Below are 14,425 nucleotides of genomic sequence, written 5' to 3'. Positions count from 1 at the left end.
TTAAGGATTCACCAACATGAGTTGAAGATATATTATAGATGAATTGAATAAGCTAGAACTGATTTGCATAAAAGTTGTAAAGCTTGAAGAAAATCGATTTTTTGGGAGAAAAATATAAGGACTTCGGCTTATAAGTAAAGATGTGGGCATTTAAGTCATTTTAGTAGTTTTTGGTAAAAGATTAAGGTCAAGGAGTAGGCCATCAGTTTAAAAAGGTAGGGGCATATCAATATTCACCAGAACATGGAGGGTATGTCTAAAATTTTGTTTTTTAGAAGGGGTATTTCTAAATCACACTTTGGTTTACTTAACTTCGAAGATAATGCTTTATTACTTTTTTTAAATTATTTAATTAAAAAAGTGTCTCCAATCATTTTCATAGAAAAATGACATTCACAAATAAAAATCCAACCTGGTCACACTATCGATTGACTCACACTGATTTATGTGTTCCACAAAAAATTTAAAAGTCAAAAAGAAAAAAAGAAAAATTACATTTTTACCCTTCTTCGTACACTCATCATCTTCTCCATCCATCGATCACAAAACCTGAACCATGTTTTTCTCTCACTCTTTTCCATCATCTAGCTCTTTGTCTCTCCCTCGCTCAATCTTCTTGTTCTTTTTCTTCAAATTCATCTCCTTATGAATTTTATTAGGGATTGAATTAATGGAGATTAGGTTTTAAGATTTTTTTTTCTTTCAAAATTCTTATTTTATTTATTTTTTTTTTACAATTAATCATTAAAGAAAATGAAATTATTAAAACCTTAAAAAGACGATTTCAAATCGAAGAACTAAGTTTTTTAATAGATTTTGTTTGGTAGATTCAAATTGAACTTGTTTTGATTGATTCGATAAGTATCTTACTGAACATTATGAAATCGAGTTGATGGGCGCCTATTGAACAAAACATTTCTCATGTAAACTTAACACTTTCAATCGCGTCTACCGAATCTATTTTGTAATATTCGGTACTTACCGAATCGGATTTCTAATGTTCAATAGAAAATTACGTTCGGTAGGTACTTACTAAATCTTCTAAAAGAAGTTTGGTCTGAACATACCGAATAATATCTATCAAAAAATCTATGAGTTGCTTTGATAGGTTCCAACCGAATTGATTTTGTAACATTCGATAGGATACTTACCAAATCGGCTAAAACAAATTCAGTTCGATCTGAACCTACCAAAAAAATATATTTCAAAAAACTTCAAGTTGTATGATTTGAAATTGTTGTTTTAAAGATTTTAATAGTGGGTTTTTCTTTGATTATTTAATGTAAAAAAAAGTGGAAGAAAAAACGAATAAATAAGATTTTGATTTTTTTTTTCTAAAATCCAATCTCCGTTGATTCAACCTCTCACAAAACTCAAAAGGAGATGAATATGAAGAAGATAATTGAGAGAGAGGTAGATGGTGGAGAATAATGAGAGACTGGATAGAAAAGATGGTTGAGATTTTCATTTGATAGATAGATAGATGGAGAAGGTGGCGGGTGTGTACAGTAGTTCGACGAGGGTATTAATGTATTTTTTTTGTTTATTATTATTATTTATTTATTTATTTTTAACTTAAGTGGGCGTGGGGAGCGTGTATGGTGGGCACCAGTAGCACGACTCAAAATTACACAATGAACTCTACGGAATGGACTTCTTTCTAAATGCTCATTTACTTTTTGGACAATTGCTCAACAATTCAATTGGTAAAATCTTTCTTTCAAAATGCCCATTTAGTCTTTCAATCTCTAGTATTCCATAAAATTGATTGTTTTCCTTTTGCCACTCTTCAAGGTCCAAGTCTCTATATCAGTCTCCTGCGACGATCTCAACAATTTTCAGCTTTCGACTCTGGTGATCTATTCTAAATGGTACTCTAATATTTCATTCACTTTCATTACAACATATTTAATGGAAGGTATCACAAGAAGTAAGTTAATTCATTTTTAGCAAATTGGACTATTAAAAATAAAAAATCTTAGGGGATTAAGCAAAAAAACAATTTTATATATACATATATATATTAAAAATACTTACTAAATTTTAATCATTAAATCAAAATTTCACTATTAATTCGCCGACAAAACAAAGACTATTGACATGGATAAATCTAATATTGTATTTTGAGACCTAATATCTCTCACAGGGTGTATTACTAAATTCTCATTTATAAACTTTATCAATTAATCTAAACTAGAAGGTGGGGTGTGAAAACACATTTATCAGAAGGAGAAGAAGAAGGAGGAGGCGGCTGCCGAATTAGATTTGGTAGGAAATGGTGGGTGAAAACAATAAAATTAAAATTACTGCTTTTCACCCCCTTTTAAGGAGATGAAAGTAGTAACGCGGGTGAGATAAGCAAAAAAGTAGGTGCTTATAGCATGCCCCTTCAAAAAAATAACAGTTATATTTCTTAAAAACAACTGAATGTGCCATGTTTTTATAAAATTTACAACAAATGGCTGTCTACCCAATTTTGCAATTTCCTATTACCAAAACAGTTTTTCTTGTACAGTTACATTTGTTATTTACTTACTATTCATGTCAATTTGTGCCCTAAGGCACACATTATTGTGCAATAAATACACATTGGGAATAAGCATCTATGTGTATTTTGATAAAAGAAGATTTTTTTAAAGGGCAATTTCGGTACAAAATTCAATTTCTCAGGCGTATTTATTGCTCTTCAACGTGTGCCCCCCTTACTTATTAATCGACATTCAAGCTTAAGGGTATAAAGGTAAATTCATCAAATTGTCCATTCAATAAACATTTCTAATTAGCTAATGTTTCACATTCCCTTAATAAACACAGCAAATCATGTTTTTTTTTATAAAAACTTTCCTGCTAAATAATGTGATATTTTGTGTAAGCTATGGTCAGGTTTTACAAATATAAGAATGAAAAAGCTCCACCCACCCCCACCCACAAATCCCTCAAAAAAACAAGAAAAAAAAAAAAGAAAAAAAATATATACTAAAAATATACCACAATCAATGATATCTTCAGCATCCGGCGGCTTTCAAAAATTTGTCATAAGGACTTGAAGGAGGTAACCTGAAAAACTGTTCGTACTCGCTCGAGCAAGAGAGTTGACCCTGCCTTCGAACTTGCTCAACCTCTGTCAGTTTGAGATAACCTTCTGAAAACTCCACTTTCTGAAAGAAAAGCACAATGTGACCAATGAAAAGGTGCACAACAAGCATCCCTCAAAACATGGAGAGGTAGGTCTTGAGTTCAAGTCCCCTCGTTGACCACCTTATAGGGATTTATCCTGACTTATCTAGGTCTTGAGCTCAAGTCCCCTCATTGCATGTACCTGGGGGATTTGGGTGAGATATGGTGCTTTAAAAGGCAAGTTTTCGGGCCTATGGGTCCAGACCACCCTGTCACCTCCCCAAAGATTTTGGGTCGGCTAAATGAATCTTGTTCCTCCATTCCACATTCTGTGATCTCAAAATAATTGATACACGCAAAATATTTTAATTGAGCATTTGAAGGACATATTCGGCTTCTCACTCTAATACCAAGGAAGGGATAGTATGCATGTGGTGTTAGAGTAAAGACTCCTCAAAACCATGCGCCCTTTGCCTACGCATGCATTTTATTTGCCAAGAGAATTTGAAAAGACAAAAATACTGTTTTATGTTATACTATTATAAATAAATTAGTTCAAATGCATAAATGGATCTATCAAAGGGTATTTTAGTGAAAATTATAGAGACCCCACATACTAAAACTAATGACATACCTCCCTTAACTTCAGACTCCCATTAGAGACTCAAAATGCTCTCATCATCAACCTCTTGCCAAAAACCTTTGATTTTTCTTTCCAAAAACCCATTCATCTTTGATCTCCTTGAAAAATCTATCTTGTTCTTGATGTTTGAAGGTTGAAAGAGACAAAACCTTGAGGTTGAAGATGAAGGTAATTTTTTACCCAAGAGGATGAAGAGGTTCAAGTGATCTTGGAGAAAGAACAATATTTTTTGGCAAGCGGTTGAAGACAAGGGCATTTTGATCATTTTATGTTAGTCTCCCATGGAAGAATGAGGTCAAGGTGAGCATGTCTTCAATTTGAAAACCTGGGGTACCACTAATTTTATCCGATCGGGGAGGCGAACCTCAAAATTACCCTAGATTTCCAACTTATGTGAATTTCTGAGCATCCTATTGGTCTAGTTTCAATTTAAAATCACAAAGCCACATTATATTTATTTTGTGTAGACGTCGAAACCTAACTGTGAAGTTTGGGCTACCTTAGCCTTTTTTTATAAACCTTTCCTTGAGTTAGGTATATTAGTCTTAAGACCCTTTTAAAAATTTTTTTGGCTTAAACCCAAAATATCTCATCAAGTGATGACAATTCAATCGGGAAGCTATTGATTTTAGATAATCTCACCTTGTTCGGAAAAGTAGGGACTTTCTTTTCATTTTCTGTGGAGAAGCCAACCCCCATGGCTTCTTTTTGATTCTTGAAACTTAGAAGTACCGACATTTTCTGATGTTTACCCAATACAAGGGCTTCACATTGACTCTTCATTTGGTCGTAAGGTATGGGTGTAGTAGTTACAGGGAAGCTCACGACTTGTCGGGCCGTTTCCAAAACCTATCAAATACATTTATAGAAATATGACACTAATGAGGATACATTTCTTATAAAAGGAAAAATTCACACAAGGTTTGAACTATTCAAAGAATTCTTATCTCATAGCAGTAAGATTCACCCTACATAATTTAAAAAAAGAAAAAAAGAAAAAAGATTCACTCTACTCAAAACTCGGTGGATAATATACAAATCTGATTAAATGACACTTAAACATGAATTGTTAATATAATGTCCAAAACACCGGACTGACTTCTTGAAGTTGGTCAAGAACACAAGATTAAAACCTCAGATTGGAAAAGCATAACCTAAGGCCCATGGAGAAGATAGTGGTCCATTATTTAATTGTTCATATTTAGAAGGTTCTTCTAAGGCCAAAGATCAATTAGATGATTAGACCATCCATAGACCATCTTGAATGACACTGGGGATTTCCTAGATGGGACCTATTGAGTGGTGGGTCCAACCTCTTCATTGAAGCACTGCAATTCATTTGACCATCCCCATGTTCTAGCCACCAAGATCTTATAGTCATCTTCACAATTACTGAGATCTTCTATTGGCTCACCAACTTTTACTAATTACACCCCAATTAAAAATAAAGAAAATAAGTGAATGGTTGAGAATAAGTAATAGTTGGGGTGCCAATAGAAACTCAGCAAGAGTTGGAAGAAACTGATTTCTATTTCTTGGGTTTAGGATTTTATATGAGCCTAATCATAATGGTAAACAACTAATGAAATTGTTTGAACTGAGTGTTATAATGTTGAGATTATAATTTGAGCCAAACCTTTGTAACGATTGAAGAGTTTGTTTTAATCTTTAGTTGAGGTGTGGTAGATAATTTAAGAAATTGGGGTGTATAAGCAAAAGTCGGGGTGCCAATACCAACTCCCTAATTATTTGAGATCTTACCACAAGAAGACAAGAAGATGAAAAACATACCGATTCTAAGAGTTGGTTAACGCTAAGAATGTCAAGAGTGTTCATTGATAGGGATGTTCCACGATCTGATTGACTTTCACTCACTTCAGGGAATGCTTCATCTTCCGCCAAGGCAGCAGGAGGCATGATCTGAAAGAAAATCATTCAACATGTTAGCAAAACTCTTCAACCCATATTACATTAATAGTGTAATGAGGGGGAGGGAGGGAGAAGATGGAACTAAAAACACAACTCTAACCTCATCAAAAGCTTGAGACACCATTCGTGCAAGTGGAGAACATGGCCGTGGTGTCTCCATGAACAATGTAGTTCCCAATGGATATGCATCATCAGGTGAAAATCCTTGTAGGAGCTGTTTCTTTATGCCTGATAATTCATCCTGCAATATAACTTCAAAGAGTTTAAGATAATTCTTATTCACCTAGACTAAGGTTTAAATCTTGTTTCGAGGCAATGTGTTTCTTTTTTTAAGACGGGGGTTGTGGACCCGTAGGCCCGATTAGCAGGGGCAAGGCAACTGGCCTCTTAGAGCTCCATATCTTGCCCAAATCCATAGGGTACATGCAATACCCCACAAACCACACATACCAGGTAAGCAGGAATAAATCCTTGTGGGTGGCCAACGAGGGGGATTGAACTCAAGACCTCTCCCTTTTTGAAGGGATGCCTTTGTCACTGCGCCCAACATTCGTTGGTATGTTTTGGTCCAGAGAAAATTGAAACGGTATTGAATGAAATATTCCAAAACATTTTGAGAGATTTTGAACCATCCTAGAGAACATACATATATGTTTTAAAGATAGATAAAGTATCTCATAGAGACTTCATACACATGAATACAAACTCGTTGATCTTGTGTAGTGTTATTTATTATTTTCTTCATATTTATTTTTTAATTAGAAAATATGCTTGGCCTTTAGATTTTTTGTATAATGTCTTCTCCATTCTCTAGGGAAGACAAGTTGTATTATTTTTTTTCTTCCATAATTTGCAAGACAAAGAGGTTCAAAGAGTTGAAAGAGAAATTCCAACCGTATTCAACTTTTCAATGTATTCCTTCTCTTTAGTTTTGAGGGTATTCTACATGGTCGAGTGCTCCATTCCTAACAGTTGGTCCTGTCGTCGTTGAAGGGACATTACTGTTGTATTTAGCAGGTGTACACAACCACCTAATTGCATCAAGGGCTATGGCTAAGTTGGGGCAATTAACACCTTAATGATAATGTGTTGAGCACATGCCTTAGTGTCTTATTAGCAAGAAAGCTGAGTTTCACTATTATTATTATCATTTGTTTAATTTTGTGTGTGTGTGTGTGTGTTACAATTCTCCAATAGAAAGTATGTGGCTAATTTATTTCATATTCAAATTCGATTAATTACGAAAATCCTAAGTTTCAATTGAGTTCTACATCCATCAATTTAATATTCTTGTTAATTAGAACAACTTGATCGAACCCCTTGTCGTGTAATTTCTATTAACTAAATTAAGTTTGTCTTGATTAATCTTACAAAATCCACCTCATATTTTTCAACAGTAGTTAGAATAATGATTTCAAGTTTCGTACTATTTCAGAATGTTTCATCCAAGACATTCTGGTTTTGGCTGAGACCATAACGAAATATGGATCCTGAAATATTGAATGTTTTCATCGAGAGTGTCTAGGTTTTTCTCCCGACCGAATCATTGCCTCAAGAAGAGATTTTAAACCTTGGTTAGAAGTGTTAGACCATTTTCTGGCAACGGATATTTTTCTTCTTCTTCTTGGGTTGCCCATATTAACATGGGCTGTCAAAAAAAAAAAAACTATGAACACATGCAAGAAAAATATTTTTCTTGATTAATCATACAAGAAGAATATTTTTCTTCTTGTTGTTGGCCTGCCCATATTTTTCAATCAGATTTTTGGGCTCTAGTCCAGAAAAGAAAATATGGATCAATGAACACATGCACCGATAAATTAGGGAAAATTACCTCTGATAAATTTCCAAATCTTGTCACAAAGTGGGATATCACAGTTTCTTTCAATTGTCGATCGTCCACTTCTATTGCTGAAAGAGACTTTAGGGCAGCAACTTCATCTTCTTGTGATCCGTAAATTGTTATCACACTGTTTGATGCGGTACAAACTGCCTGCAGCCTGGTATCGTCAATCAGCTCAAGAAAAGGATCAACCTGTCACAAGAATATCTCTTTCATAAATCTAACACTTGAAACTAAACAAGTAAATAAAAGAAAAAGATTGATAGATATCATCTCCAAGGACAAGGTATAGAGATTAACCGTTTTATCTGTGAGAGTTGCTTTAAAATACATAATTAGTTGTGGAAGATCACCCGCCTTGGCAGAAAATATAAGCATGGACGATGCCAAGGTAAAGAGAGATCTTCTTCGAGATGGTTGCAAACACCCTTCAATTTGTAAAGAAATGTCCATCAGAAAAACAATTTACGAAAGGAAAAATGAAAAAAGAAAAAAGAAAAAAGAAAAAAGAAAGAAGAAAAAAGAAAGAAGAAACTCTGATGCATGAACCTACTTTGTAAATGCAAATCGAATAAGTGATGCAAAACATAGCTGTGGGATTGCAACGGTTGGGAAAAGGATGTTTTAACATCTTTCCATATTTAGGTCAAAGAAGATATAAAACGAGAGGAAAAGAAAATAAATTTCCCAAGAATTTAGATCTTTTGGGCTGACAATAACTAGACTCTAGGTATTCCATGCAGAAATAAACATCAACCTAATTTTGACTAAATTGCCGTAATGTCAGCCTTCGATCATTTATAGGAGGTCTCCAATAGATGTTATCTACAAATAATTTGTTCAAAGCAACACAAAAGAACTCAGTTCGGTATAATATGGTCCACAAATAGCATACTGGCGGTGCAGATTCAAGGGGAAGAAGAACTCATCATCTGCTGTGCCCACCTTGCAGATCTGCTTGGCTAGATAAAGGACCCAGGTAGACGATCATTACCATCCAATATACCTAATTCTTTTGGACAGGCAAGAAAAAAAAGGGTGTAAACATTCTAGAAAAAGTCAGCTGATCGAATGGTTGGTATGGAAATTTGAGGAAAATTTTGGATTAATCCCTAGCTAAGTTATTCAATTATATTTTAAAGACAAAATGATGTTGGATGAATGGAGGAAAAAACATTATGGTACCTATATATACTATAAAGGAGACATTCAGAGTTGTACCAACTATTGATGTATTAAACTTATGAGCCACACACACTTTGAAATTATGGGAAAGAGTGATTGGAACGTAGGTTAAGACAAAAAAAACGAATATATCAGAGAACAAATTTGGTTTTATGCTAATAGATCAACCCTCAAGGGAATTTCTATACGTAGACAAATGATAGTCATAGAGAAGCATAGAGAAAATAGAAAGAATATTCATCTGGTTTTTATTGACTTAGAGAAAGCATAAGACAAAGTACCTTAAAAAGCTAATTTTGGTGGGTATTGGGAAAGAAGGGAGTCCCGAATGGATACATTGACATAATGAAGATGCAGGGGTTGTGAAGTGAGGGAAAATAAAGAGGAGATGAATGAGTTCCCAGTTACAATTGATCTACATCATGGATCAACTTTGAGTTCATATAAATCATGTAATAACTTATATTCAAGAGCACAACCTTTGTGTATGTTATTTGCAGATGATGGAGTATTAGTTGACAAGAATAGAGAGTCAACACAACTAGAATTATAGAGAGAGATGTTGTGGTCCAAGGGATTTAGAATAAGTAGAATCAAAACAGAGTATTTGCAGTATTAATTTAGTATTGACACTCAAGAGGAGAAATATCACGTGAATGTGATGGTCTAGAAATACCCCAAAGCAATCACATCCTTTAATCAGGTCTCTATATATAAGGATGGATAGATAGAGGAAGATGCTGCACACAGAATCAGAGCCGAATGATTAACTTGAGTGCCATGTGATAGACTCATACCAATCACATTGAAAGAAAAATATAAAGACAACAATAAGACCAACTATGCTTTATGGAGCTGAATGTTGGGCAGTCAAGAAGCATATATTAATAAATTGAGTGTAGCAGAGGAGAAGATGTTAGATGAATGAATGGAAAGACTAGGAACAATTACATTAGAACCGAACACATTCAAGAAAATAAAGGAGTAGCTCCTATAAGTGATAAACTAAGAAAAAGTAAACTCGGATGATTTGGGCATGTTCAACCAAGGTCGATTACAAGCCCAGTTGGAAGAAATATTCAAGCCGAAAGTTCTAGATGAGTGATAGGAAGACCCAAAGAACATGGATGTAGATAGTGAAAGTGTATTCATTATTTTCATGACCAAAGACATGGTACTAGACATAGTGGAATGGAGGAAAATGACAAGTTTAGCCAACCCCAAATCTTTGGGATAGGGATTTGAGGATGATTATGACGATGAAATTGGATGGTTAGGATCATTAAATTAGGTTAGGTTCTTGGGACATCTTCCACGAGGTAATTCCAAGGATTGGTCCACCTGCCATATGTGCAAATGTGTATACTATTGTTCCCCTGGTTTACTTTCCCCAACATCTATTCAATGGGTATCTTAGATCAAAGCTCAAAGTATAGATCCGCATTAGGATCTCAGCTTGGAGGTATCAGTCTCGGGAGTAACCTGAACAACACATTGGGGATTTGTCTCAGCATTATCTCAGTTTGTCTCATCATTGTTTCCTACCCAAACCAAGACTCATCTCTAGTTTGAGACTTTAAACATGCCATAGAATTTCTAAAAGAGAACAAAAGAAATTTGGCTTACCTTCTTTTTCAATGGAGATGCTCCTGAGCGAGAATGCCAGCTGGAAAAACTGAACCAAAGCATGACTGGAATTCTGTAACAAACAAGATAGTCCATTATGCAATCAAAATGAATACTCAATAATATTCACAACTCATACAAAGTCATTCACAAACATGTAAGATTTATTAACCAACATGACATCCATGTAGACCCAAAAGCAGGAGCTCAAATAGGGAGTAAGAATAGACTATAGACTAACTCATTTATTACTTACATGCTCTATTCCCTTCATCAATATACCATTTCAGGTCTTAAAAAAATAAAGACCAATATGGATAATGCGACAATGTCCAATCAGGCTGATTTTCAAGGTTGGGAGATTCCCTAGTTGGAAATCATTTACTATGTGTCCAACTTCGTGCATTAGAGTCAATGAGTACCGGCATGTTGCCGATCAGCCATTTCAGGCCTGACTAACAGTGAGCATTACTAACAGGACAATTATTGTTTTGGTTTTTTTCTGCCAATACCTGTGGGCACTTGGATGCTAGAGTGAAGTTCCAAGTTAGACTAATCCTTCATTCATAGGTACACAAAATGTAAATGCATTTTGATCGTTGTATATATAAATCATTTCATTGGTATTAAGTCAACAAGCTTCATATTTCGTCACTAAATTGACTTCAGTGATCATGGCTATGATTCCTCTGTTCCATTCACTTGAGATGTTGTTGTTTTCAAGGGCAGCAATCTCTTTCGTAATGACCAAATCTTCCATAATTGCAACTAGTGCCTTTCTTATTGGCCTTGTTTAGGTTCGTCTTGGAACTGGCCAAGTAGAAGGTAATTTTTCTATAATAGAGCTAACTTGGAATCCCTCTTGAAGATTATTATCGGCAAATTTAAGTTGATTAACAATAAGCTGCAATTCATATACTTGAGGGAGAATTGGCTTGTTGTTCATCTTAGATTCCATATAATTCTCAATTAAGAAGGTTTAATTACCAGATTCTTCGATCTGGTATTTCTCACATAGAGCATACAGATTATTTTAGTGCATTCAAAAGGTGTCAATTGTAGATGTAATCGTCATTTTTCATTTCAAGTGTGCTTCGGGTTCGACAGGTGGCTCATCTGGTTCCAATGGTGACAAATCTAGAATGTATGATACAGTTAGTGTCATTAGAAGAAGAAAAAAAAACACGACATTCTCCTGCAAGCAAGTGAAGTTTATTCCGTCGAATCTTTCTAGTCTCACTAGGTCTCAATTGATGACTTTAATCAATCACATTAATGCTTCCATTGGTGGAAGTAACGCATAAAGTTGTTGAAAAAAAGTGTATGAAAGCAAATGAATTAGAGAAGAAAAGATGATTGTTCTCCGAGGCATGTCGAAGTCAGCACTATCTTTAAACGTCATTTACTCCTGTTCGAAATGCAAAATGGTTGCAAACAATCACATCCTCAGAATACAATGAAGCCCAGTCTCCCTATTACCTCTAATTATTTTTGCACTAACACAAAGATACCTGACCATTAAGTTTGTAAACCCAATCAAGGAGACAATTAGAGTGTATATATATATTTTTTTGGTATGAAAATAGAAGAGAAATCTGATTTTTTGTGTGTTGAAATGTGGTTAAAAAACTGTTTTTATAGAGTTCAAGGTGTATGTTCAAATAGTCACCATGATTGTTGCCCCAACAGTCAAGATCTAGATCACTTGGATGATGATGGAGGACATCTACCTGATGTAGAACAGATTAATCTTGATTTTCTAGAGAAATTGGACCATAAAAAATGCTAAGAGGAGAAGATTTTCATGGCCGAATTAACCCATCCAGATCTGACCGAGTTGACTCAGTTTGACCAGCCTGGTTTGGGTTGATCAGGTTGGGTCCATACCCAACCCAATTTGATTTGAGTCATATATCTTTAGTTTAGTCCAATTTTTAATTATTTAGAAGTTGTTTGGTTAGTTTCTATTTCAACTTTAGGAAATTTCTATTTTGTCTAGTTTATAATTTGTATAGTCTCTAATTTGATTTTAGGTTTCTATTTTGTTCTAAATTTGTTTTTATTCTTTAGGTTATAATTAGAAGTGTCCAAATTGAGTTATAATAGGTTTAGAAAATTGCTATTATGTTATCGATAGGTTAGTTACTTTTTAATATTTTAGAATGTTTCTAAATTGTTATGATGAAGTTTATCTATATAAGGAGCTTCAAAAACAAAATTTAATGAGTTCAAACATATCAATTAAATTCTCTTCTTAGTTACTTCATGAATTTTTTCTTTATTTTCTTCAACTTATTGCTTGTTTATCAATTGAATCTATTGATCAAAACTGATTTTTTGTGTTCCATTGAACAAGAACTCTCAATTTCTTTCGAATCTATTGATTCACACGCTTCCACTACGTCAGATAACCATCTAATGATCCCTGTGAGAGGGTCATACCCTTTCAAATGGACTCAATGTCCAATTGGAAACCAAAAGGGGCCATCCCTTCCCAATATCAATAGACACTTGTTTGACCAATAGTCAGACTCTTTTGAATCATTTCATGATCAAGTCTCTTTGACCAAAGATCATCCATCGGTTAACCAAATTTAACACTCTAAACCACGGTTGAGCACGCCAATCCATCAACCAATCCAATCGATCATCCAACGATCAAGATCGATGATACATTTGACAAATAGAAATGAGCTCCTCATGATGATGGGTTCGAGAAAATTGCAATGTACACCTCATAAGCTCATTATGCACATGCGCATGTGCACAAACACGGTGAGTACATCTAGCACACATAAGTCTTTCTTTTAGAATAACAAATTCGATATAAGAGAGATCATTTATTAAGTTAAGAAGAGTCCTTTCCTAGCCAATGTGGAACTAAACTTTTACTTTTAGCTAAACGTTGAGTCTCCACACATATATAAAGACCTCAAAAATAATTCCATTTTCCTCCAAAATTTTGATTTTGTAACTACTATAAATGAAACCACTTAAAAATGCTTTTACAAAATCCAAAATTACTCTTGCTAAATGATAAAATTACATTTAGAAAATTTTCAATAATCCACCTAGGATCAAACTGATGTAGGAAATCTACAATCCTAGTTAGAGTTTTATTAGGATTTCTATTTCTATTTCAATTTCAATTTCTACTTCTAGTAGGATTTCTATTTCATAGTTATGTTAGGAGTACAATTCCTTATTAGTTTCTAATTTGTTTTAAATTTGTTTTTATTATTTAGACTATAATTAGAAATGCTTAGAAGTCTCCAATTTGAGTTCTAATAGGATTAAAAAATTAGTATTATGTTATAGATAGGTTAGGAATGTTAATTTTTAGTATTTTAGTAGGATTATAAGTTATTATGATGGAGTTATCTATATAAGGAGCTCCAAATCCAAAAATTAATAATAGATCAATCAATCAATTTAATTATCCTTTCTCTTTTAATTACTTTTTAGTTTTATGTTTTTTTTTCTTTCAAGCTATTGCTTGTTTATCAATTGAATCTATTGATTCAAATTGATTTAGAGTGTTCAATTGAACACAACCTATTGAATCTATTGATTCACACGCTTCCGCTAGGTCACAAACCTTATTGCCTTTCCCAAATTAAAGGGGGATTCTTTCAGCAAACTATTTTGAATGCCTCCCCCCATACACTTTCACCCATAAGATATAACATAGCCGCTGCCCCATTCAAAATTCCTACTACCACATTTAGCTGATACAATCTTCTTCTAGAGGGTCATTGGTTCACACCAAATCTCCAACACCATTTTTCCGTAAGGGCACTATTCATCAAACACTTTTTTTTCATGTCCAGACCTCCCTACTATGGGGAAGAAAATGATTTTCCAACCTAGTAAATAGTATTTATACATATCTTCCCAATCGTTCCAAAGAAAATCATTGATCAATTTCTCAAATTTCTTTGCCACAAAACATGAAAGAAATCAAAGACAAAATTTCTAATGAAAATTATCTCCCCTCATATGGCTGGGTATTGAGTTTTCCATAAGGCTAGCTGATTCCCTAATCTTTCAATGACAAAGTCACAAATAGTCTTAGATCGATA

The 14,425-nt window shown here is 34.1% G+C and overlaps 1 protein-coding gene across 1 annotated transcript in view; it reads right to left on the bottom strand.

The window, feature by feature from the left end:
* Nucleotides 1-2,833: 2,833 nt before the first annotated feature.
* The window catches only part of LOC147382327 (protein SEMI-ROLLED LEAF 2-like), a 31,274-nt gene continuing 19,682 nt past the window's right edge, over nucleotides 2,834-14,425 (bottom strand). Inside the window, exons 13-19 of the mRNA XM_086429414.1 lie at nucleotides 10,344-10,416; nucleotides 7,833-7,960; nucleotides 7,524-7,724; nucleotides 5,790-5,930; nucleotides 5,552-5,680; nucleotides 4,403-4,609; nucleotides 2,834-3,158 (exon numbers count right to left, since the gene is read on the bottom strand). Of these exons, the coding sequence (XP_086285540.1) occupies nucleotides 3,006-3,158; nucleotides 4,403-4,609; nucleotides 5,552-5,680; nucleotides 5,790-5,930; nucleotides 7,524-7,724; nucleotides 7,833-7,960; nucleotides 10,344-10,416 (1,032 nt within the window). The 3' untranslated portion in view covers nucleotides 2,834-3,005. The remainder of the gene's footprint in view (nucleotides 3,159-4,402; nucleotides 4,610-5,551; nucleotides 5,681-5,789; nucleotides 5,931-7,523; nucleotides 7,725-7,832; nucleotides 7,961-10,343; nucleotides 10,417-14,425) is intronic.

This window comes from Akebia trifoliata, chromosome 16, assembly GCF_017979445.1.
Source record: "Akebia trifoliata isolate Shusen 1 chromosome 16, ASM1797944v1, whole genome shotgun sequence".
NCBI lineage: Eukaryota > Viridiplantae > Streptophyta > Magnoliopsida > Ranunculales > Lardizabalaceae > Akebia > Akebia trifoliata.
This window is presented reverse-complemented; position numbering and strand designations above follow the sequence as displayed.